The sequence below is a fragment of the Varanus komodoensis genome, unplaced genomic scaffold (genome assembly GCF_004798865.1).
Source record: "Varanus komodoensis strain SLA01 unplaced genomic scaffold, ASM479886v1 scaffold10, whole genome shotgun sequence".
Classification (NCBI taxonomy): domain Eukaryota; kingdom Metazoa; phylum Chordata; class Lepidosauria; order Squamata; family Varanidae; genus Varanus; species Varanus komodoensis.
In genome coordinates this window covers 32,085,402-32,112,221 of record NW_025335269.1, presented here as the reverse complement: position 1 = coordinate 32,112,221, position 26,820 = coordinate 32,085,402, and the positions used below count along the sequence as shown (strand labels likewise).

The 26,820-nt window shown below is 39.3% G+C and overlaps 1 protein-coding gene across 10 annotated transcripts in view; it reads right to left on the bottom strand.

Annotated features, from left to right (window-relative positions):
• The window catches only part of KIDINS220 (kinase D interacting substrate 220), a 67,703-nt gene that overhangs the window by 16,535 nt on the left and 24,348 nt on the right, over positions 1–26,820 (bottom strand). For 4 of the 10 annotated variants that reach the window (XM_044418453.1, XM_044418498.1, XM_044418489.1 and 1 more), the window contains exons 16-26: positions 25,824–25,975; positions 24,254–24,543; positions 23,822–23,962; positions 22,878–23,121; positions 22,597–22,685; positions 20,960–21,104; positions 17,191–17,353; positions 6,508–6,686; positions 3,543–3,769; positions 1,726–1,836; positions 434–490 (exon numbers count right to left, since the gene is read on the bottom strand). In XM_044418453.1, coding sequence (XP_044274388.1) covers positions 434–490; positions 1,726–1,836; positions 3,543–3,769; positions 6,508–6,686; positions 17,191–17,353; positions 20,960–21,104; positions 22,597–22,685; positions 22,878–23,121; positions 23,822–23,962; positions 24,254–24,543; positions 25,824–25,975 — 1,798 coding nt within the window. The other 6 variants (XM_044418463.1, XM_044418471.1, XM_044418517.1 and 3 more) reach the window with 4 other exon arrangements.

The following is a 26,820-nucleotide window of genomic DNA, read 5'->3' as shown; positions in this document are numbered from 1 at the left end:
TGCCCCATGACCAGCTTATTCCTTGAGAACTGCAGCAGCCTTATGTCTTGATGTAGACTATTTGGCTAAAACATTTAGATGAAGCATCAACCATTCACTGCTACAGAAGTGAACAGTTAATATTCAAAGTCACCTTTATTAACCAGAAGAGGCCTGCTAATGAATATGGCACTCACTCTACTCCACCAAAAGCACTGTACTCCACAAACTACTGAGGGATAGCAGGGGAAAAGCAAATACACTATATTTTATAAGTAAAGTATTAGCTCTTGTATTCATTCACACACTACGCTTATTAGTCTTCATCTACTCTAATTGCTCATCAAGCCACTGATGCAGTGTTAGTGAACTGCAGTTATAATTAAGGCAGACTCATTACTGTTGAAGAAGCAATGAGATGCTAAGATTTCACACCACATGACTACTCATTTACCATGGAGGGGTCTGTGGGTGAAGGAAGCCACTCAGCAGCATCCTCCTTGATAATATCCTAACAACAACAACAAATTATTATGATTTGGACAAAACTGGTACGCATGCAACAAAAATATGAAGGAACAATGGATGAAAAGATATCAAAGAATGTATAATCCTACTGAAACATTGTTTTAAAATAGGGGATAAGGAAAGTAAAACTTGCAAGGGCTGCATATGGTACCCCCGGGGGCTTTCTTCTTGGCTTGTGAAAGGATTTGCACTACCATTCAGTCCAGAATGCACATTAAACTCATGTGCTCTCTCTTCCCCTCCCTCCTCTCTTTGCATGCTCTGATTTCCTGGTTAGTAGCTCATCACAGCTTGCCATTATAGTTGAACTAGACAAGCCATGGTTTGTACAAATCATAATTTGCCCACAAACCAAGAATGACGGGGGAAAGAGGAAGCATGTGAGCACAAGGCATTATTTGAGACTAGACATGAATTGAGTCTCCATAATGACTAAGTAGTAGATCCGTCTTTCCAGGAAAAAGAAGAAAAACTCATTCAAAAAGAACTCTTTGCAGCTCGACTGCAGACTATAGATGTTGAGTCACCTATCTCTGGTTTGGATGAATTTTAAAAGTAAGTTTAAAACTAGTCTTGCCCTAGATGTATCCATATTCTTGAATCACTTTTTTTTAATACTTCCTATTTTCTCTGAACTGCAGTCAGTACAATGTGAGTTCCTGTTAAGAGATTTTAAATTTATACAAGTACGGCACAATTACAAGAATGTTTATAAAGATCAATTGTCTACAGTAACAGAAAGTTAGAAGTCTACCTGATGAAACTAAAAATAAAATGTGTCCTGTTTCACATCTGAATATAAATATACAAATGTTTAATTAAGCATTTTTATGACTATGAATGTTCTTAGGCAAATCAAAGAATTTACTTTTATGTTTCTTAAATCTATGAAGGCATCAAAGTTAATAATTTTATCATTGCAAGTGAAATCTAAATCTGCACCTATTACTGTAACAGGTCTTCCATATTTTCACTTTAATATTCTTTAAGACTCTTAATACTAGATAGAAACTTCATAAATTTTGAATTCTATGTATATAAACTTATTTAAAAGGTGGAACAAATACAATTTACAATCTTATCTAGCCTTATCTTAATTTTTTTAAGATACTCCAGAAAAAATAGTTTACGCAATTATGTGCTGACAATAAATACATCTACTTTGAATTACTGACTAATCTTAAGTTAGTATGTTGATTTACTTTTTGAGATACTTACTAGACCACTGCTCTGTTCCCTGGACAAACTCGATTTTAGTGATGGACGTGAGGTGAGATGAGAACTGCCAGGGTAATACCTTGGCATGTAAACATATGGGGCAAAGAATGGCTATGGAAAGAAACATGTAACAAAAAGGGACCATTACATAAATCAAAAGAAAACTTAATTCAACAAATACTACATAAATATGTAAAACATAAAAGTTATAGAACACTTTTGCTTACTGAGGTATATACCAAACAATCTATACTAAAACAAACAAAAGGTAAAATTGTTAGGTGGTTACCTACCATATTTGAAGTCAATGGGAGACTTCCAATTGAGTTCAATGAGATACAGAGATTAGGGTAATGAAAAAATTTTGTAATGAGTGATAACATTTAAGTGATTTCATTGGAGAACTACTAAATGATTCAGTTTAGGGGGGAAATGCCAAAACTGTTACATTAAAGCATGTTAGGTTAATTCCAGTCTAATGGTAGAAAAATCCCATGGGAATAAGTGTGACTGAGACACCTTGGGTTAAGTACTGGAAAGTGTTCCACAGGACCTCTGGCAAAGAATACACTCATAAGGTCACTTGTATTATTTAATTTTACACCACTTTTCAAATCCAGACTGTTTCTTAACCTTCACCAGATGCACATTTCACAATCCTGTGATATATACTACTTACATTTCTTCTGAAGAACTAAGCATGAAAGAGCGTGACTTGATCAAGACCATGCACAAAAGTAATAACTAAGCAAGTATTTGAGTCCAGATCTGCAGGCTCCAAAATTAATGGTTACAGTATTATCCTATATAGATCTACCTAAAATTAGGCCCCATCTGGATTTTGTGGGGCTTCCTTCCAAGTGAGCAGGTACATATTTACATTCTTAATCCATTTAGTATGTTGAAGTCAATGCAAGCTCCTTTGTTGTGGTTTTTGAGTATGCATACAGTGGCTTCATCTAGACAATTGTATCTTGCTCAAGAAGCTGAAATATGAGCAAATATTTTGTCTGCAAATATTTTGCTTCTCCCATTATGATGTGAGTAATCAGACCAGAAAGCCTCTAATTCACCATGGCTTCCTGTCCTACCTAAATCAGGAAACTATGGCTACCAGTATGAAACTGGTATGATATCCTGGCTTGTTCCAAACTTGGAAACCATAGTTATCTGGTTCACAAGAAAGGGAAAGCAATGGTTAGAGGGTTATCTGGTTTGATTGCTCATGCTGTCACTATCAATATCAAGGAGATAAAGGATTCTGTGTGGAATCAAAAGACATGTTTAAAAAAAGGCGTGACTTCTTAAATGAAGTCTTGATTGCTCAAACTGGGTACGGGATTGTTCAACAGGCTATCCAAATTGCAAAACACCACCTGGTTCGACCCACTTTTCCAAGATGTTTGATGAGTAGCACCAGCAACATCTGATATATTGAGAAGGCTGGCTCAATATATGCCATGAGCCGAGGCCAATAAGTGAGCCTCTACATGATCATTCTTAGAATAATCCCTGAAACCCATGATTGCCTTTACAGATAAACAGTCTCGCTTCCATCCATGACTAAATCCATAGATCCTAGTCTTTCATTCATGTGGTTTCATTTGGCTGTCTCCTGCAATTATGCAAAGGTTTATAGCTACTTATTTTCTTCAAACTTTGTGCCATGGTTGAGGTTGGGCATGCACTTAAAATTGAAAAGACTAACTAGCACTTTTGTCAGTTTTCTGTTGCTGATGTGTTTTTAACCAAGCATTTATAACATCCAAACAAAATACAATCTAGCATAAATTTAAAACAGCTGCTCTTTTTCTTACTCGATTATAGAATGGATGCTGAGGTCCTGTCATTCCACTATAGTAGCTGCTGTGAGGCTGAGGCGATACAACTCCGGCATTGAAAGGCCCGTTAAAGGAGTGTGTCGAAGAGCACGCTGACGAGGGCTGACTAAACACCGAGGATGCTCTGGGAGCTGCCTCTTGTAAAGGCAAAGTAGGATACGGGATCGCTCCAATGTTAATTTGGTCTCTTGCTGCACGAACATCTGAAATGCCCCATGTACAAATGCAATCAAATTATATACCTGATAACACAAAGTGCAATCCAACAAAATCACGGAACAGCAAGAATAAATGTTAAATTCTGAATTGACAAAACAACTGAAACAATTAAGAAAACAAGACAAATTAGGAGCCTCTTTATAAATTGTTGTGCTTTGTAGATATGGAAGGAACACTGAATATTTTTTCACTCCTCAAAACTAGAGAGAGAAACATAAACTTGAAGTTGTGGTGAGAACAAGGGCTTTCTGCAGACCGCTACTACAGCTATGAAAATGCAGAATCTCAGAACGAAGAATCAAGGAAAAGATTCTCCCCACCCAATAAATGGGCAATGTTGCCATTATAGAGAGCAATGGAAATAGTAAGAATGGATTTCCAATTACCCTAACACAACAGCCAAGAGTTTCAGACAGAGTGGGTCTGAATATTTTTGTCTCTAGAGACAAGAACAATTTACAAATTCAAAATCCAAATTCTCTTAGTAGGAAACCTTCTACAAAGAATACAAAGGAACATTGCAAGGAAAGGAGAGCAATCATTCAATAGACACCCTACTCAGTCTCAAACTCCTGAAAAGAAGAAAGCTATCTACAGCACCAGTGGACAGAAATCCAGACTGCTGACCTATAAATCTTCTCTAGAGTGTTTCTTTTCCAAGATGACAGTAAAAGCAACTGACTTTCTCACCAGACAGTCTTAATTTCTTCTGCACTAGGGATTCTTGAAAAGCAATGGTTTGTGTAAATGTTTCTACCTAGCTGTATTCACAACTGATTCTAGTAGTGGAAAGAGAACCCTAGACTTGCAGCTTGTCCTATCTTTAGCTCCCTACAAATAGGGAACATGTAGGTCAAAAGGAGAAAGGGCCATTCTTGAAACTTGTGAAAGGGAGGATTAATCTTGTGAATAAAGAAAGAGATGGGGCAAAGGATGATCCTTTGGAGAACTGGGCCTGCAAATGGAGGAAGGAAGAGAGAAAAGGAAAAAGAGTGATCTTAGTATTTCTGGAAAGGGTGTGTCACTCCCTTTCCACTGGCCTGTCCTTTATTCCTCCACAGAGAAAAGTGACTTGCCATTAATAAACTTGTCCTCATTTTACAATTCCTTCTTTACAATACTACTGCAAAGTCAGAATATAGATACATTTGGTAGTGAAAAACAGAAGTCACTCTGAGAGGTACAAAAGGCCTGCCTTTTTTCCAGTATGACAGAGCAGCAATTAGAAGAAATTTCTCTTCTCTCTGGACCTTATTTATTTGATTTATAGCCCACCCCATTCGCCTTAAGGCTCCCTGAGCAGGTCATCTGAATACACCTTCAGGAGTACTCCTCCCTCTCTAGTTCCAGAGGATTTATCTTGATGCAGTATGCCTTCCTGCAGCCAAAGGGGGAATTCTTTTTCAAATGGACATCTTTCAGACTCCAGAGGCATGGCCTAGGGAAGAGAGGGGGGAAATATTTTCAAGGTGATTCCCCTAGCTGCCTATATATCAAGCAAGCAATGGCTTGCAAAGGAAACCCTACCAGTAAGTTATTCAGTACCATTAAGTCTATTTGCATTTCAACATGCAAGAATATTCTCAAAAATACCATTCTAATGTGAGAAAAGGCATATAACAATCCCTATGCAATTCCTGAGCAAATGAGAAAGAGAAAGCACCTTTCTGAAGGAAAAAGAGGAAAAAAATAGGAAGGAAGTTTTTGCTTCTCTCCAGCTAGGAAAAACTAGACCCAGCATGTATGAGCAGGCAAAAGCAAAAATATCTCTTTTGTTGTAAAGAGGACAAGGTGTAACCAGTGCTGTGACCCATCCCCAATACTGCACTCTAATGCAGTGAATGGTAGCTTAACTGGGTGTTGTCATGTTGGCTGAATCTATGCTAACAAACCATGGCTGGTTAGCCATGAACAAACAAAAGAACCCATGGTTAGTTCTTGGGTTGTGCACTGTGAGTTCTTCATAGTTACCAACCAGGGTTTGTTAGCAAGGTTGGTTCAGTCAACATGATAGCCCACCTTTCAACAACCACCCGTAGCCCCATACCCAGTTTTGGGGGGAGGGGTGTTATCATATTGTCTGAACCCAGTCACAGTATAGGAGTGCCCGTTCATAAGAAGAGAACATGGGCAATTCTAAAGAAAAAGAGCCCAGACAGGTATTTTATACATTTAGAAATTTGTGTTTATATTGCTTTAAATGTAATAGATAGCCTCTAAGTATCTTACATACAATTATACTGCACTGCACAATACATCTATATTCTGACTCACAGAGCTATTTTCAACAGAAAATTTACATGGGAAACACCATATAAAATATCTTAAATTTATTTGTAAATTTTTCCTGTATTATCAGTGCAGCTTGGATTTTATATACTAAATACAAGGAGCTAAACAATGTTCCAGGTACTAACAAACAGAAGAAAAAACTGCAGCCTTTGCCATGCAGTCCTTGCCAAAGTGAAATATTAGAAATGGACTAGGAAAGGTGAAAGTGATATTTTATAGAGAACTGTCAACCTTTTATTAGTCATTGGGAAGATGAAACATACTTACAAATGATCACACATCAGATTTGCTCTGATGTGTTCCAGTGATTGTCTTTTTGCACTTCTTGTTTTGACAACAATAAAAGTATATCTTTTATCTTACTTACACAAGAGCATTATAGTGGCATTAAAAGCTTTCCCACTGTGCCATTAACTGGCAATACATTTACCTGCAATTATTTCTCGGAGCTTTGGATCAAGGTTTACTGTGCATGGTAAAAAGGTTTTCACATCTCGTGCTATGAGGACTGGAGTTCGTGAAGACAAAAATACTTCAAAGTTTCGAATATCACCATCAATTTCAAGCAGAGGTTCAACATCTTTAGTAGTTGGAATATTCTTTGAAATTCTAAAGAAAGTAAATTAAATTCCAGATGATAAATTATTACTTTACAGGCTTGTCAAGTACTTCTTTTAAGTGTGGCTAAGCATCAAAAACCCAGTATCAGATCTCCTATTTATAATGGACAGGACTTAAAAACACAGGCCAAATGAAGCTGTTCTTCAAATCATCCACAAACTGAACCTATCAACAAATTGTGATTTTTTACATGTTCAATGTATGATAATACATGCCTGAAAGGATACAAATAAAGACAAGAGAACAAGGAGTTAAAAAGTTTCCCAACCATCTGATTTTTGCAAAACAAGACTCTAAAAAAGAAAAGGAGCTAAGGACTTAGATGAAAAACCACAGCTGAGAAGTCACATGAAGCAAATTAGCTGAATTTTAATGCCAGCTCTGCTTAAGTCTGAATGTGAATAGTGTTCTGCATATGGCGAACAATGCTCCTGTTCAGAAGCCAATAGCCTACTGCTGGTTTAAAGATTGAAATCTCTATTCTAACCTTCTGAGCTCAATACATTACAATGTTATGCTGAAAGATATTTATGTAAATTATAATCTTTTGGCAAAGGGCCACAAAACTATGCGCCTTGTGATTCTCAGATTTTTTTTAAAAAAAGGTAAAACATTCATTTGCAAAAGTATTTGCCAGATTTTATATCCATAGAATCTAAGTCAATTCAAACACTAAGCGTGGTGACAGTAGCAACTGTAGTCTTTTAGAACCACAAAACCAGAGCACTCCTAGTCCAGAGTATCTGCTGCCAGTAATGGAAGCTCTGAAGCTGGAGGCAGCAAGAATTAACATGCAACTTACAAAGAAGCAATGTGAGGGCCACAGTGGTTTAATGGCTGGTTGTGTCGTCCCGGGATGTCACAGAAGTGTGGTCAGGATAAAAATGGGGAGAGGAAAAGAACCATGCATGCCCACCTGGTGTTGCTTGAAGGAAGGTGGGAAATGAAATGCAATTAATTTAATTTAAATTCTGGAGAGGACTGATCTCAAAACCATAGTAAGAAATAATTTATCATAGAACATGCAACAAGTACAGAACTAGGTCATTTTCTTGCCCATTTGTGTTTCCATGAGAACAGTCTATGAACTGAACGTTTGAGTTCAGATTCAATCCACAAAATTTGTTTCAGATGCAGGATTTGCATGGCAACTGACACTTGTAAATATATATTTCAGGGGCAATTATGGAATTCAAATTCCCTTAAGAAAAAATTGAGATAGCATGCTCTAACCTTCCTTCACACTTAGATTTGTGATGAATAACAGCTTGGAGGAGGGATATTTCATAGGACTATAGCATGGGGAGAATGGCTACTCTGTCTTTTCCTCATAACACTCATACCGGTTGTCCCTCTGAAGTTGTTATATTACAAATAAAAGCCATGCTGAAGGCATTTGTGTAGGTAATGTGGCACTTAGTTTTCAATATTGCAGTTACTACCCTTGTATAACCACATAATGCCAGTGAAAAGTCAAGAACAACTTCAGGTTAAATTTGCTCTCAAGTGTCAGCAGGGTTATTCCTGAATTGGTCAGAAGGGATATTCCAGGGCTATTCCAAAGTAGCACTATGTGACACTGCAAAATGACCAAACTGATGCTTTCAGTGTTTCCTTCTTTAGTGAAATACAGCAGTGGGGGAGCTGCTGATATGACCAGAGAATGGACTAGAACAGCATGTGCTGACTGGAGGATGCTGGCAGGTGTAGTTAATGTATCAGGAGGGGCTGGTACAAGCAGGACTAGATGGTCAAGTTCAATAATTTAAGCTAAGTCTGACAATTACCCTGCTCCACACCGCAAATGTGGTTGTATCTCTGGTGAAGGTTCCTTTCATTCATGCAAGAAAAATGAATCCTGAGGGCAAGTATCAGGTTCTTTTCTCTTTTCCTTGGATCTTGGACAGCATTCAACAGCATTGTTCTATATTTGTGACAAAATGGCACATAAGCCATCATTCAGAGAATTAGTTGCCAAATGGTTCATATAAAGGCATCCCAAACTGGTAGTTTTGTGGTGCCCAATTAAAGTCCATGTAGAGGCCCAAGGAGCTGTCCCACCTGTATCCTCTAACAGGGCATTGACGGAACACTTGGATAGCTCTATGCCAAAGAATGCAGTGACTGGTCCTCCCTTACAAAGCATATCTTGAACATCTCCAGTACAGATTGCAGTTCAAAGAGAGGATCTCAGAAGCAAAACTGTTGCTCACTGTAGGCAAACTGAAAGATCTTGTTGCGGAAATGCAGGCAAATCTGAGTGAGGGCAAAGGGTAGTAGAAAATTCCCCTGCCACAGGACTTCCCCAATGGTTTTAAAAGTCACTGTCTGGAAGTGACATTGAACTTTTCATTACCTACACACATCCTAGAGATGGCTAGTGCAGAAAAATACAATGCTGGAAACAATGGGAATATAAAACAATGTTTTAAAAGCATACTTAGATTAAGAATGTTACTATGCAATCAGCAAGAGAGACTGAATGTTTCAAAGAAAAGGCAAGCTTCTGCAATTAAGGCTATTGTTTATTACTATTATTGCATTCTATTTGCACCCCGCCTTTCTGGCTCTTGCAAAGAATTCAGGACAGCTTACAAGGTTCTTCTCCTCTCCTCACAACAACCACCCTATGAAGTAGGTTAAGCTGAGAGTACGTGATTTGTGAGTTGACATTATAATGAAGAATAGAAAGGGGAAAATAACACATTTCATATTATGTGTTGTTTGGACATTGTGGACTACTCGCCCTGAAACAGATGTTAGCAATTCACCTAGTACAGTTTGTTAAAGAAGTTGGCATAAGATGCTTCTTTAACCAGGCAAATTAGATAAGAAAATTACCAGTCAAAAAGGTACCTACCAAGTATCAAGAATGTCATCGTTCAAGACTGACATACCATCCAAGTATAAGGACACTAACGACATTTAAAAATAGTAAAGAATAAAATAGTATACTGAATGTATGCATATTATTTCTGACAGGCAAACAAAATAATTAGTGGAAATTAGATAATTGGGTATATTATTAAGGCAATCTGAGGAACAGCATACAATGAACACAAAAAGGAATTTACTAGTCAAAACAATGCACAAATACTAATGCCTGAGTTGTTCTAGACTCCAAACACAGCAAATCATCGCTATAGGGGCATCTATTGCAAATCACATTTTAAAAACAGCAACAGACTGTCCCTGGGCTCTTTAGGGTCAGTGGGCACCCATGGGTAGCTTCAAGGTTAGGTGTCCTTCCAGCATGCCCACGTATGTTGCCAGGCTACAGGTTGGGAAAAGGCAGCACCTTGCTCCTCTTCCTGATTTTAGGAGACAAGCAGTTGGAGAGCGGCTGCACGGAAACATTACCAATTTAACATGACAGGAGAGGAATGAGCTTCAGCAGGGTGGTGAGCGGGATGCAGACAGATAAGTCTGGCATGGCTAACATGAGTGGGACAAAAGAGAAGGGGAACTCATGGTGGGACCACATTTTAGCCATGGGGGTGGGGGGTTGGGGATAAACTGTCAAAGAATCAGAAGAGATCTCTTGCAGTGGGGGTAGAGGAGAAAGGGCTGGGTTGAACTAAAGGGGGAATCAATGTTACATTTAATAAAGCCTGCAGTAATGCTTCAGTACAGGGCAGGGTACTGCAAAAACAGTATATATGAAACAGCATATCTAAAATATATTGATTTTGCATTTAGTAAAAAGGCAAAGTGGCTTTGCCTTAGCAGGAAATGTTTCCTCTGATTTTTGCTGATCACACTACCACTTAGATAATTAGTCGTGAAGGTAGGGGGACTTTCTCGGATGGAATGGGCACAGCACATAAGGCTGCAGTGTGTTATAAGAGTGGGCAAAACATTCTGTGCAGAAATGGATAGACTGATTTTACCATTGAAGGAGAAGGAAGATACTGACTTCTATCAAACTTGGGAATCTTTTTATTATTGGCTAGAGAAACTGGATTTCGCATAGCTTTAAATATGTTTCTAAGTTATCATAAATGGAAAAAGAAGGGTGTGGGGGCTGACCCAGCAGGCTCGATGTTCTTGATGATGGATGTTGTTTGTAGTTTTCTTTTTAGGATTATAATTTCTCAGATAAAACTTATTTAAAAAAAAGAGTGGGCAAAACATGTCTTGATTTTCATCCCATAAAGAGATAGTCCTCATTGGATTATAAGACTACAGGAGCTGCAAGATCACTTTTAGAAACCCCATTGGTTGTATCCATGCAGTATTTGCACAAAGGTATACCCTTACCAATTGAAATCAAACTATTTAGCCTGGTCTGGATCCTGCTCATATTGTTTAAATCAAAGAGAAAGAAAAAGGCAACTACTGACACAATTAACATTTCAATAAAGCTTATAAAAATTCACTTTTTAAAAAGGACAAAACTGGCTAAAACCTTCTCAAATAGAAAACCACCACCACCTACTGGAAAGCAACCTTTGAAAAATTATCTTGTTCATATTTTTAAAAGGCATAAGTAAAAGTCTCAAGTACAGTTTATATGGAATGAGTAATTACTATCTGTCTAAATGTCGTATTGGAAAATAGATAGAAAATGTCTGAGTTTTCATTTCACTCTTTCCTCACTGTTATGTATATGTTAACAAAAAAAATCTCAAATGATTTAGACAAAGGCTTTTAGCTCAACACATAATTGCAACATAATTACAATAATTGTTCCAATTAAAATAATCCTGAATGAACAGTTTGTCATCTTAATGTTCCAGTGGTTTATAGAAGGATCTACTTAATTAGCTGAAATTGCTTTCCAGTGTTAGTATCAAATGTCATTTGTTAAAAGTTGAACGATTTAGAAAATAATTTAACAAAAGCAACTTTACCAAACACTAAGAACCAACATTTTCTTTTCCAGCTGAATAAAGCAAGCAGATGTGTCATCAAATTGCTATAAAAATAAATGAGGCTTTTTATAGGGGAAAAAATTAACTTTACTACTAGTGCTAAAGATTCCTTATTCTGATTTTTTATGAACACATTTAAAAAAAATAAATTGTATATCATTTATAGTCTCTCTTATTAGCACAACACTGTACATACATTTTAAAACCATAGTAACAAGCTTCTGGGGATGAAATATACTCCTTTTTTGAAGAAAAATATAATTTCTAAAATGATTTATCCCAGTCAAAGCCTACTTAATAAAATGAGATATGCATTCAATATGATCATTGGAACTAGTAATTGCTAGTATTTTTATACAAGTACTTTTATTCCATCTTTCGGGGTGTAGCAACCAGAAGGTCAGTACATAAAATAATCCAGTATAAAATAATTATTTTAAAAACAGTCCAGGATAATTTTAAAACAATGGCCAAAAAAAATAAACCCCAAGACATAGGCCAGAAAGTTTCTAGGAAGCTGAAGGACACAAGGGGTGTGATCTTGGCACACTCCACCCAATTAAGCACAACAAAGATGAAATAGAAAGTATCTTATTCTCAAGAATAGTTTTATCACAAGCAATCAATCCAAAACACATGTTTGAATCCCCTTTTTTATCTTTGCTGACCAGGTAAGCAATGATAGTTGTTCACTGATTTGGAATTCCAGTCATGGATGCTGATTGGTTTATTTGAATCCAGGTAGTTCCTGAGTTTACCTGAGAGGCTGGGGTACCTGAGGGTTGGGCTGGAAGCTCTTGGAAAAGTTTTCAATCCCTGGCTGCATGGATGGCTCCAATTTCACAGATAATGGTTGAGAACATGACCAGCCTGCCCAGGCTTAATGCCAACCAGCCAGGTATGTCCTACAATGCCAGCACATTTCTTTGCAGAACTTGAATAATCCATTCATGGTGTAAGAACTAAGGCTTGAACTAATGTTTGCTATGCAAATATTTTTCACTCTGAGAGCAATGCTTTAAGGGGGCCTAAAATGTTCTCCAAAACTCATCTTGATCAGTCAGGTTCACTTCAGATGGTGCTTGGACCATGGAAATGCATACAAATATAATGATGCATCTATGTGATGTCACTGAAGGAAAACCAAGGACAACACTTCCTGTTTGGATAGGAGAACAAGCACCTGAATGGTAGAAGCAAGGAGAATGTTTTCACATGGTTGCAAGTCTTCCTGATGGAAAAATAACACCGGAAAGCTGTGTGCTTCTCATAGAGGGCAAAACAGAAGTTCCCAAAAGCCCATCCCCCAATTTCAGCGGATCCCTGAGGAATACTAAAATTAATTAGCAAGTCAGATATGAAGCTGACTGGGTGATCTAGGTCAGAGTCCTTCTCACATTGTGCCCCATATATTATACAGAAGTTGGAGGGATAAGGTGGGGTGCAAATCATATGTATTTCCTTGAGCTTCTTAGAGGAAAAGAAGGATATACATCTTGCAAATAAAATAAAAATCAATTTAAATCTTTAAAAAGCTGCTTCCAGGGTTCAAGATTTGTATCATGTTTATGTTTGTTGGATGCTAGAACTTCTATGTTTTTACTCTTCACAAAAGCTGAGTGAATAACAAAAGCAAAAGAAACACCAACACTTTTTTTTTAAAAATCCCCACATTCTGTTGAGTTAACTCTACATTCCCAAATCTGGCTCACAGAAGAATTATCTTACAAAGCTTCCGACACCTGGTGTCATTCTGTGTGCCTTAAAAGTTGAAGGAAATGCCTCCAAAGGCTGCTATTTCAGCTCAATGTACATCATGATTCCCTTGTCAACCAGATGCATGATCTGAAGCAGCTTCTTAAACCATGGTTATAAATGAACCTGTCTAGCATTTCACTTCAAATTTACAGATCATGATTTACAGGGTAACAGCAATGTTCAGCAGTAAACCTGTGGTCTCCCTCCAGCAATTGTCTCAGTTTTAACCACTGAGAAACTGTAAGCCTTATAAGAACATCTCACATTCCTTCAGAGTTACAACTGAAACAAACATTACAGAACTTACTAAGAATGGGAACAAATACAAGCTCATGGTTAATGTTATGATACTGTATGTGCAGACCTCTTCTCCAAGACTACCAGTTGCTGGTGCCATCTACTGGCAGAATAAAGTTAGTCAAGGTGAACCTAGGTTGCCACCTGACCTGTGCACTCATACCAGAAAAGTAAACTCCAGGGAACACAGTTTGATTTGGTTCTGAATAACCATGCATTGTATCATGCTGCTGAGATGCTCCAGTACTTCCCCTCAAGTCAGCTAACCTGCCTCAGCAATGCAAGTGAACATTACAGCATTATAAGGACAAAGACTCTTATATCATGAGTCTTGGATAGCCTGCCTTTAATGGTTATGGAGCCATCCTCCTTTGCCCTTCTCCCAGTCCTGTTGCCAGTTCTCAACCTCCAGGAGCAAGCAGGCAGCTACAAAACAGAAGCAGAATCTCTCTAAGTGGTGATCAACCAATCCTAATAAGAAGCAAAAGGAATTACTTGTCCTGCAGTTTGTGTAGTGGTTAAGAGCATGGGGCTGGGACTCAGAGGATTTGGGTTCGAGTCCCCGCTCAGCCATGGAGCCAACTGGGTGACATTGGGCCAGTCACAGACTCTCAGCCCAACCTACCTCACAGGGTTGTTGTTGTGGGGATAAGATGGAGGAGGAGAGATGATGTAAGCTGCCTTGAGTCCTTTGTAGGAAAAAGGCAGGATATAAATCACATTATAAATAAATAAATAAATAAAATAAATAAATTCAAACACTGGGCTAAATCACTTAAGCAGGAAGAAGTTAACTGAAGAGATAGAGACTCCTGACCAATAAATACACATGGAATAAAATATTTATAAGAACATATAAAAGCATATACCTATTAAAATATTTTAATTGTAATCCCAGGAACATTTGCAATGGAATATTAAGAAGACTTCTCCAAATGAGAAAATCATTTATACCGTAGATACAAGAACATAGTTAAATTATGGTCTGACCGAAGTATCCCTGCCTTTAAATAAGATATTTTGGACCTTTTGGCTTTGTCAGATAAAAACAACTAAATGTGATACTACAAGTGTAATTAAGAAGCCTGTCCAGCTTTGTTTAAATTAAAGCAAGAGTGTGTGGGGGTGAGGGGCAATTTTCATTGGGGCCACAGGATGCAAGGAGCAGAGTTTTTCCCTATCCTCTTCCACCATGGCCACTCAGCATGACACACACATAGGAGCTGCAATTCCAGGCTGCCGCTTAGGCAATAGTTTGAGAAACACAGGCAACAAGGAATTCTGCACAAGGATGTGAATAGACTAGTGAAGAAAAGGTGGAGCTGCTAGAAAGCCACCAGAAAAATGGGGCTGCTGGAGGAGAGTAGGAACTCTCTGTCTTCCTTTGCCAGCCTCCAGTTTTCACATATTTCATCAGAGGTAGGAAACTTTTTTCTGTCAAGATCTACATTCCTTCAGGCTGACTCATTTGTCAGGAGTCCGTAATAACTGGGGCCAAAGCTAGCATGAGGCACCTTCTGAACTAAAAGCAACTGGGGTGTCACCGCTTTTCTCTCTTCCTCTCTGTTCATGTGCACTGGACTGCCAAGGGAAGGGAATATCATTCTTGCCAGAGGTCTGAAATGATCACATGTAGAGGGCTTTTAAAATTTGAGTGAAGGCCATAAGTTGTCAATCCTTGTGTTACACACCTTCAGGAAGTCAATGCGCCATCGGCCTTTTACATAGATGATTTTTGCAAATTCAGATTATAATACTGCCTTGATACCATGGGGCAGAAAGTATTATGTCAGTGACAGTTTGATCCATTTCTGTATGCTAAAGTGACCTTATGGCAAAATCCAAATTGGGGTGGATGCCGTAACAGCATCGAGAGTCTCAGGAAAGGATGGAAAAGGTACAAGACACTGAGAAGTGTCAGGTTCCCACTTCAAGTCTTGATGTAAAGGAGATGTGTACTCACTATGCTCTTTTGCAAGCAAAGGTCTTTTCACAACTTTGTTCTTTGCTGACAGCTCACCAATTGACAGGTCAATGAAGAAGCAAAGCAACAGAATAAGCTATTTACATCTTTGCTTGGTCAACGACCATGGCTAATACCCGTACTTTGACAGCAGTGTATCAAACAACACTGAATAGGCAAAACTTTTCATTTTGGTCATCTGCATATGCACACCTGTACAAGGCCAGCACAATTTTTAAAAAAATATGAAAATACTTGCATACATTTCTGGTATCTAAAAATAATTTAAAAGAAGGTAGCAAACCAGGGACAGCTTCTCCAATGTTATCTTCAGAAGGACTGTTAATGGGTATCACTGCCAGAGATTACAAAAAGGTCATGAAAGGGCAAAAAGGGATAAAGCCACAGTAGTGACAGCAAAGGTGTCCTCAGCACAGCAGGGAAAGAAAACAAGGCAGCTTTAGTCACTGAGTCCCTGGGATGTCCCATGGGCTGCTCCATGGAAAACCCATACTATACAACTCATTTGTAGAGTAGGTTGATGTACTGTACAAACCTGCCTATTATGTTTTTATTACGATGTATTTTAAGCTCCTGTGCCCTTTTGGAGAACTATTTTAACTCCTAGATACCTGATGTATCAAAAGCAACCACAGGGGTATGCAGTTAGCAGTAAACATGTTGAATGCATACTTTGTGTATACTGTTTTCAAGTGTTCAAAGCATTATGCAATTGTAATCTTTATATTCCTTACAGTAAGACTGTACGTCAGTATTATTATCCCCTATTTTGCAAATGGGTGGTGGAGGAAGCGTGTCTAAAGCTATCCAATGAATTTGTGGCAGATACAAAATATAACCAGAACCTTAATGATTTGTGGCTCAGTTCCTTGGCTGCTCCCCTATATCAGCTGATTAGTATTATTTAAATTTATATTCAAAAGACTGTCTGAAATCTCTTGAAGGAATGACGTTAGATTGGGTCATTCTGGAAAAGCAACTGAAATACGGTGAAGACAAATAAGTCAGACTACAAGTCAGAAATGTGCACATATCCAGACATCAAATCATACAATGCCTTTTCCACCCACCATAAATGTAATTATACCCCATGCCGTTAACAAGTCATGGGACTTCATCATTTGGTATAATTAACAATAACCACTTGAGTTCTAGCAATCAAAATCATTACAGCATACCACACATATCCATTTACTGCTTACTTTACAGAGGTTTGATGAAGCACTCGCCTTGATGTAGCAAGGCATTTAGACATATGCTCATCCTGAAGGAGTCTAACCTCAAAATAATCACTTGCATTTATGCTGGAAAGTAGTGGTGCAATCAAATATTGTGCAAGTAGATACTGGCTCACACAATGGAGCGTTCCCCGTTCTCCCTCCCACTGCAGCCTCTGAGATACCGCTCTCTGAATTTCAGGACACAGAGAGGGGATGCAGGGAAATGAGGAATTGCCTGCTGCTTGTTGCGTTGTCAAAAGCCATAACTTGGATACAAGCCATGAATTTCACATTGCATAATGCATTTGTCATTAAATATGCTGACTTTTGAATATCACCATAATCAAAATCATACCTACCGCTCATATATTGTTTTTAGAGTTAACTGATCTGGAACACCTTCTGTTTCTTCCAAATACAGAATGAGCCAAGATGTCCTGTATGGCCACTGTTCTGTCAAGTTGATCCAGCTAGCCAGCCTATCCCAGTTGAATGTGATCTGATTAGCTCTCAATAAACGTCCTGTAAAATATGAAACCTAGGTATATATCATATCTGTTGTCAAAACAGCATCTCCATTAGGACCAACAAAATTATCTCAAGCTTTCAATGTAGATAAATACTTTTTTCAGAGTACAGCAATATTGCACAGAGTAGCCACAGAGTAAAAAACAATGCAGGTAATAGGAAACAAGAGTTAAACTCCCCAACTAGCATTCGTCTAGATCTCAAATGACTTCCAAATGGTCAGTTACACCTCTAAAGGCCATAGAAAACTTGCCTGTAAAGAAGGATAATTGGTAGTCACCCTGGATTATTAAAGAGCATTTTTCAGAGTTCTTCCCTCTTCCTGTGCCTCCCACACAAGATCTGTTCTGAAAGGTTAGGCAGCCCTCTAAAACAATGAAGGAAGATGGAGTCTGGGGCCACAGAGGAAAGGGGGAAATTGGCAGAAGTGGGATACTGGATACTCAGTATAAAGGCCCATTTTGTAACTGTGATAGGTATCTAAAAGGAGACAGGTGTCACAAGATTGTAGTTTTAGATCATTGCTTCATTCAGCTCTGTACCAAGTTCTGTCTGTAGTCAAGCAACAGGATTCCAGAAATGAAGTCTATTTGGTGTATGGAAAACGTATACCAAATAAACATATAGAGACAAGAGCACTCTCTGAGGACATAGGTCACAGGTGGAGATTGAAACTAAGCTTTGGTGACTATAAGCGGTCATCCTGTCAGCCACCTGGAAAGGATCGGGTTGGATGCCTCCATCTTTGTTACAAGTGTGCAATGTCTCAATTGCTGCATGGTGTGAGGAAGCATCCAAATGGATGGCGTGTGCCAAACTGAGACTTTTATAAGGAGGACAAATGCAGCCTCTGTGGGGCAGAGGAGTCCAGTTTATAGTGACAGCTCCTCTGCAGATGGAGATGCATTTGCGAAGAAAGCAGCAGAGGCTGCTACTGCTCTGGCAGAATGAAGAGCAGTAGCCTAGATCTGTGCTGTGTGTCACAGGCAGTGGCAATGGGTGTCACGATCCAACGTGCTATGATGGTCATGGAAGCTCTGTTGCCTGAAGAAACTGGATGGAAGGTGGCAAATAAGGAGTCACTGAGGCAGGAGCCCTGTGGATGCAGATCTCCAAGGTTCTGCCAATGCCTAATGTTTGTGCCACAGCTTCTCATAGAGGTGAGAAGAGATGGAATGCAGAATATATTTAAGGATGAAAAATGGATTGAGTCAGTGTATCATGATGCAGTTGCTGAAAAGGCAGAACTGATCCCATACCAAGAGAGCCCCTACTCTGAAGCCCTGATGTAACAGCCAAAAGCATGGCCACTTTAGCATGGCTAAAAGGGCAGCTAATTTATGCTGAATTTGAAAACTTGAAGGCTGACTGCCCTTTTGCCTGGGTCAATGTGTTACCAGTTGGGGTTGCTAGTTTGCCAAAATACTAAGCATCTCTGATTGTGCCAGGCTGGGAATAAAGGAATGGAGTGTCTCTAACCAAGGCAGAAGGGTAGTGGTGGTGGAAATGAATGGAGAGGAAAGCTGCCCTCCCTCAAGCCATTGGATGCTAGATCTGGCTTCTGGTGAAGAGCACATGCCTTGCCCCACCTGATGCTGGCAGTGGGCCCTTTAACTCTGTCATGCTGGAATCAGTTGTGAGGATTAATCTGAGGAGGGATTTCTCTTTGAAAGCTGGAGAATTTGTGCCATGAAATGAGAGATATTTCAATATCTGGAGGGAAGGGAATTCACCTGTGGTGCTCACAGGCAATGTTCTGACACTGTAGCAGATAGGAGAAGAACCTTGCCTACAGGAGAGCTTGGATGCAGGTGATAGGCAAAGTGTTTCAGTCATAAGGTCTATTGCATTAAGAAGGCAAAAGGATCTAGATTCATGGATTATTTTGGCGATCCCTTCTAGGGACAGGGATATGAAGGCTCTGTGCTTATGAGTGCTCCCAGCTACTTAGGAGGGATATGTTTCCTGGAAAGGAAATGGTGGCTCTTTTTGTTATTTGAGAAAAACCCATGGGCTATCAAGGGCTGCCGAGAGGTCTCACTTTGCTCTGGTAAGGGAGGCGTATTGCCTAAGAATGAGATGGCCTAAACTGGGATATTAGATGGCCACTCAGTAGCTGGAAAGGCCACCACAGAGATCCAGAGTTGAGAAAAAACCCCTGGGGCTAAATCCAAGGCCAAAGGAAAAGCTCAGTATTAGAAATCTCTCTTCCTGTAAGAGAACCTCCTGTGTGCTGGAGTGACAGAAATACAGAAGTAGACCTCCATATAGAAGCAGGAAGTGGAAGTGAGGGCCCTTTGAAGAACAAAATCAGAGCAACCATTTTGATGGTGCCAACAATTCGCCATCCAAGATAGCTGCTCTCATTGTTGTGCTGCCCTGGCCTTCCCCTTCAGGAAGCTCCAAGAGCCATATATTGGCCACAGCACCCTGCAGGTCGATGATTGTGGCTGTGGGGGCTTCAGGGGGTGGGCATCAGCAGACACCACAGCACTGCCAAAGGGATCTAGCCCCTCAGACCTGAATGAGAAATTGTCGGCCTTGTGGCACTGCTGCTGAAGCGTTTTCTGTCCCAATGCAAGAGGGCAATCATGAGGCCCAGGAGACACAGCCAGAGAAAGGGGTGTCAGGCTTGCATATCACAGGCAAGCACTCAGAGGTGTGCTGTCAAATGCAAGGCACCTTAACAATTCTGCAGTGTGTCCTTTTTAGCTTCGCTTAGTGAAGAGGCTCCCTTCCTGATAATAACCATCAGGACAGGGGAGAAAATCAAAGTGGGAAAAGGTTTGGTTTTTTAAAGCAGGAATAAGGAGAAAAGGAATAAAGGTAGAAAAATAAAGAAGGTATCTAGAATAGTTCAGGATTGTTCAGGAGTGGAAACTTGAGGAAAGAGAATTGTGCTGAGCTAATGTAGGGAAGGGGGAGGTGAGGGAAGCAACACATTCGATTCACAATCATACCTTCCCAGGAGATAGCCCACCCTTTTGAACACATCCCCACAATATACAAAAAGCAACTCCCTCATTCTCCAGTGTGAAACTCCAGGAGATTTGAGCTGGTTCCATCATGGAAGGAGGTTCAAGTTGAGGAAGGGCAAGCCTAGTTTCAACTGTCTACAGGGTAGGGTTCAAGCAGGTTTTCGAAGCAAATTAAAAATGAACTTGTTTTGTTCTTTATTTCATTGAAGTCTATTATAGGAAGGAAAGTACAGAGTCTTTAACGGAACTAAGAAGCCATTATGCCACTTTATACCATGCCTAACACGAGAATACATATGATTCACAGAATACAAACAGCACCCAAGTATTCTGTGAATAATTCTATTTAATTGTGGTTCTACATTATCAAGACACTACTTTCTAGTGAATGCCCATGTAAATCATCTCGTTGAGCTGAGCTCTACAGATCAGCCTGGAAGGTTAAGAGCAAGCAGGATATGGGGTAAACAAGTATTCCTCTTTTCTTTCCAAAATCTTTCTAAATCTTCTGAAAGCACCTAGTGGCTTAGAATACCTGGATGGCATTCTACATAAAACATGAAGGCTGTAAATGTAGTGAAATGTCCAAGTTTGATAAACGAAGTACAGTAAGAAAACACACCTGTCACAGAAACAATATTGAGCAGCCGCCTCATAGTCTGTGGGCTAATGTCACTGAACCAGTCCTCGGTAACTAGAAGTTTGGTCAGATCAAAAGACATTTGACGTGTGATGGTACGCTGCATTTGTCTTCTTCTGTAAGTATCCTAATGAGAAAAACAAAACAAAAATTGCTTTAGAAAAAGTGACTGTTTTAATTTGGTATGGTTGGTTAAAAAGGAAAGATATTTTATTGACACATTCAGCTTTACTTAAAGACTCTGCCTGAGATTTACCTCGCACCCCATGACAAAATAATTGGGTTTTTTGTTTGTTTTTGCAGTAAGCTTTATTTTCAACAACATTTTTATAGATAGCATCACTGTTTTCCACAGTATACTATTTCCATATGAAACAGTGTATTTTCTGCCAGTTGAAGCATCCCCTAAACAAGGTTCTTCTCAAAACACTTGCACTGACAAAAACGAACAATCCCCCTCCACACATGCACAGACACAGCAAGGGAGACATCACTAATTCTCTTTCCCTCTGCAGCCTTCAGATTCATCTCCACCACTATTCTAGAATATCCCCAATCTTTTGAAACAATTTTGGGGTGACCGAAGGTACTGAAAGGGAAAGGGCATTCCACCAGCAAGGTTCTGCCAGCATTCCACCTTCATTCCATCAGCAAGATTCTTCTCCTGAGTCAAAAGTCACTTTGTGGTGAAAGAAGCAGATCCTGGATCCACCCCAATACGCCTGGAGCAGATCCAGTTGTATGAGAGAGAGATGTGGAACTTGCAGAAGACAGACAGACTTGCATTTCTGACAAAATGGCCTATGCACCTAGGAAGCTTAAGGATCTCAATGCAGAAATAAACTAGAAAGGCACTTAACACTTCTGCAAAACTCTTGAACACTATATGGATGTCAAAAAATGTGTTTTGTTACAGATTCTGAGAAAGAATGAGTAGGTTCTCAGTGTGCTTCTGCAGCTCTGCCAAGGCAACAGGATGGAATGAAGGAATGCCACTCACTCTAAAGATGGCTAAGTAGAAGCCCAAAAGATAAAATGCTTGCCCCAGCTACCCAAGAAATTGGGTCTAGTAAGGATCATCTTAAAGCCTGTACAGCTCAGCAGGTCCTGAAAAACTTCCCATGACAAGCTTCCTTGTGGATGTGGGGCTGCACAGCTCCCTTTCTTATGGCTTTTAAGGAATCTGCAAATACGTCTCCATTCTGTTGAGCTTTTTATCAATCCTATTGCTGGTCCTCTATACTTGTTCTTCCTTTGGTATTATATTGCCTATTGTTTGCTTTCTTTTTGACATTTTTATTGCAAGCCACTCTCTGAGGGACAGTGGAAATATATTTACTAAACCTGCTTAAACTCCAAGCGCCACTTTCCAGAAGAAATTTGCATGGGTGTGGGTTCCCCTTTTTTGTCAGCCAACAGGATGCAGAAGCTATCAACACAGTTAATCAGACACCACTTCCTGCACAGTTGCCAGCGCTGCAGGGTCCCTCCACTTAGAGAAATTGATTGTATGAAGGAAGCCAAGTACTTGACCTAAATGGATGTTAGCTAGAATATATCCAAAAACTTTGCCACAAACTAGTTGAACTCTGAAAGATTTCAAACTGGCCATTTCTTACCCGCCTGTTGAGGGCTGTTTTGCTTCCAAGCTTGGTCACATCTCCCAGGCTGTTCTGTGAAACTCTTCGATCAATTTCTTCATGGAATCCTAAAAAGATGTTTCACAATAAGAAGTTATTTCAACTATTAAATAAAAATATATAAATAGTAATATATGTCACAATATGTTATTTCACTGTTTTTACATTATGCCAATATTTATTTTCATGTGCACAGATTTATTTCTCTAATGCTAATAAAATGGTATTAAATGATTGCTTAGTTATAAGTGCTACTATACCTGAATTATCCGAGTACGGGATGTCTCCATTTGTGGTTGCAGCTACCATCATCTTTTTAGCACTACTGAGCCCACGACTGTTAAGGAAGACGGGCAAGTGGACAATGTTTCTCATGTAATCATGTCCATTTATATTTGAGTCCCGCAGGACGCTGTTCAGATTCTGATTAATTGCCTTTATAATGATGTGTGGGTCACTAGCAAAAATGGCAATAAATGGGCCCTTTGAAAATAGGACTCGAACCTGTGAAAAGATAATGACATCAATAAACACTCTAAGGATGCCACCACAGATAGCTCAAGGAGAAAAGACTGCCACATCCCTCAACAGAAGCTGAGGTGCAAAAGGGCCTGGCTAGGAGATATACTTCGGTCTGCACTCCTGCATGCCATTTCTGTGATCTGGTGCTTCTGGCTCAGTAGACTGAAGGCAAACTGAGGAAGCTGCCTGTGCATGTGCGTATGTGTGGTCCTGCATGCACAAGACCAGCCAGATTGCTTGGGACATGACAAAGGAGCTCCTGCAAGGAGTGGGAATCGGCAGAAGTCCAGTGAGGGAACTCCTTTTACAAGTACCTTCTATTCAGGCAAGGGATGCTCTGGTAGTCTTTTTCAGTTCACTCAAAAAAGGTGAAAAAATAAAGCAACATGCCATTCTTTGACCACAGGGCTGCCAATTCATATGTAATATAATGAAACAATTCACATAATCTATTTAAACAGGAAGTAATTGTGACTAATAGATGGCAGCTCCATGAACCTTTATTTCATTTGCTCCACTGGCATCTATAGGAGCTAGTCACAACTTTATCTGGATTGGTGACAAACTTCTCTATAGAAAAAAATATTTAAAATTTTCATAAACTTCAGTGATTTTAGTATATTTAAGATGTTACAACAATGGCAACTGCTAAAGGAAAAACAGTCAACATGCTGTTACTTACTGTGTCGAGCATCTGTAAAACCTTGTCTTGTTCGCATGCATCCAATCCATCAATAATTACCACAAGCCTTGTTTGATTCTGAGTAAAGCTGTCAATGGTTTTTGCCATCTTTGCCATCAGTTCCACTTCACATTTAAGAACCTATAGAGATTAAAACAATTTTCAAAGGATAATGCTACTACCACTGACATATTGATAGAGGAAAACATTTTTCTAACATAATGCTCAGTTAAATGACATAGAACTTTCAGTATTTGTGCAAATGTAGCTGAAATTGTATTCACAGATTTTAGCAGGAATTAAATATGCCTTTAGGAATGTTCAATAATATAACTAAGGAGCTACTCCATTTTCACCACTAATTACTCTTGAACAAGCACCATCCAACTCACAATTGCTGTATTTTTATTGTGATATGACTTTAATACGTACTTTCATAAAACCCTCACTCTTCAGCTTATGTAGCTTCGAAGCAGCATTATGAAGCCGTTTCCTCTGTGAATTCAAGACCGAGTCCATCACACGCCACCAGGTACGACAGTTCAAGATGAAGCCCAACCCCACAACGCATAGAAATGATATCAGAATAGCATTCACAGTCATGTTTTCAGGATTTACTTTGAAATAAGCAATAAGAGTGATTCCAGCAACAATGCAGCTCAGAATGAAGAGGAAAATAACAAAAGATGGGAGACAACAAGTTTTCTTCCATTTCTTTTTACCTAGGGAAAAACAAACAGCAACTAATAAGCAAGCATATTATTACATTCTCAAGGTCACTCAAGCACAATCACCAAATTTAAAGATAGATTGCTTACTAATAAGTGCGGTTCTTCAAGTGGTTATCTGTATATTCCTGCCTACAGGCTGCTCAGGAGCAATGACACAATAGATTCTGTTCAAAAGGCAAAGACCACCACGAGGAAAAGGCTCTCAGTCAGGCACTGACATGGCGACTATATATAGGTAATGGTTGCAAACAACAGTAATGGTGCCAATGCTTTACTGAGACCCATTTTCTTGGTGGTGATCTTTGCTTTTTGGACAGTCTATTGCATGGTTGGTCTTTGAGCTGAACAGCCCCTATGTGTGAACAGGGAGAGACTTTAAATCTCAGATTAAACTGAAGATGAAACAACATAGCACAGTACAACTAAATAATTAAGTCACACTATACACAAAAAGTATTAAATAATGTGATGCCTGGTCACTTTCTTCTCTGAAGTTGGAAGGAGGTAGCTGAGAATATCCTACAAATCCTAGTGTTTATATCTAATACCACATGGAAATAGGTGTGAGTTAAGACTGAAACAGCAAATGTAGTGCTTTTCTTTTAAGACAGAAAGTTCCAAGGAACTGAAGACTAGTTAGCTCAGCAAAAAAAAAACCAACAACAACAACACAATTAATATATATACACAAAAATAGCGTAATTACTAGGTCAGAGACAATGTAGCTGAATTAATATCTGGATGAAAGCAAAGCTCAAACCCCCAATTACATTCTTCTAAGAAAGCTACCCTGGTACATATTTCTTAACACATTTTGCAAAGTTAACCAGAACAGAACATTGCTTCTATGATAATAAACCCTAATGTTCAACAGATAATGAAGTGCATCTATGTTTTGGGATTCAGGCAAACCAGGTTCTAGTCCCCACTTGGGCATGAAAGTTACTGGGTGACTTTGGAACAGTCACTGGTTCTCAGCCTAATCTAACTCACAGGGATATTTGTGAGAGGAGCAAGAGAATTGTGTAAACCACTTTGGGTTCCATGCAGGAAAAAAGGTGGGATATAAATATAATAAATAATTTTAGCAGAAAGCCACTATAAAATTCTTACAGTTTTGTGATTCGTTTTTTAAAACTTAAGCACAGACACTATTTTTAGGAAAAAGCAGATTGCCATATTTGTCTGAATACTTAAGGGGAAATGTACTCATAACTATTTCAGTGGTGAGATCAAGAAATAAAAAAACTTCAGCAATTCAGTGAAGATACCTTGAGTATCTTCAGTCTTGAATACTCGAAAAAGACGTGTTGCTAAGAAACCAAATTCTCGTTCACAGGCATCTGAGAGTGTGGCGATCATCTCAGCCATTGAAGTTTCTCCACCTACACTGGACAGTCTATTGTAATCTGTAAATAAAAATCTGAAGACAAACATTTAACAAACAGCTTTAGATTTTTCTTGGCTGGTGCGAACAAGCTTTCCCTGTCATTAAAGCTGCAATTCTATTACAAAGACTGCAAGTCCCAAAACTGGGAGGCTTATGATCATCCTGTGCCAGGTGGGAGGAGAGGTGAAAGCACCATTCACCTCCCCATCCGTGCACCCTGCATTTTTACTACATGAGCTTTTTGCCTGTCTAGCAAAAAACAGTTTGGCAGTGGAGGAAAGGAGGCTGGAAAGGGACCCGAGTCTCCCCCTTTCCCTGCCCACCCCCGAAATTCCAATTTTGACCCTCTTCATTTCCAACCTTGGGGAGGGAGCTGGTAAAGATCTTTCCATGCTGGCTGCAAGGTGGAGGAGCTGGACAGATTACAGATTCTCCCCTCCAAGGTCAAAGCATTGTCTCTGACCTCAAGTCTGGAATCCAAAGCATCCCAAGGCCCCTTCAGACACTGTCTAGCTGAGATAAGATTGCTCCCCCAAATATACATCTTTAAAATGTTGGGCTGCTATTAGCTGATCTGCTATACAGCATGCTCCCGTTTAAAATAGTTTGCTTTTAATTGCTACCTTCCCCTAATTTAATTTGAAAAAAATCAAAACACTATTTAACTATATAAACTAAAACCTCTGGTAGGTATATTGGAGGATACCTCAGCTAAAGATTTTCCTAGTACTCCTAAGATAATGTTTCTGAACTGGCACCAGGGTGGTTCCTGATAGAAGGGGTTCCAACATTAAAAATCAGAAGGCAGCTATTCCAATGCTCCTTTTTAATAGGATTTTTTGTACTATGAAAAAAGGGGGTGGGGAAGAAGTCATGGG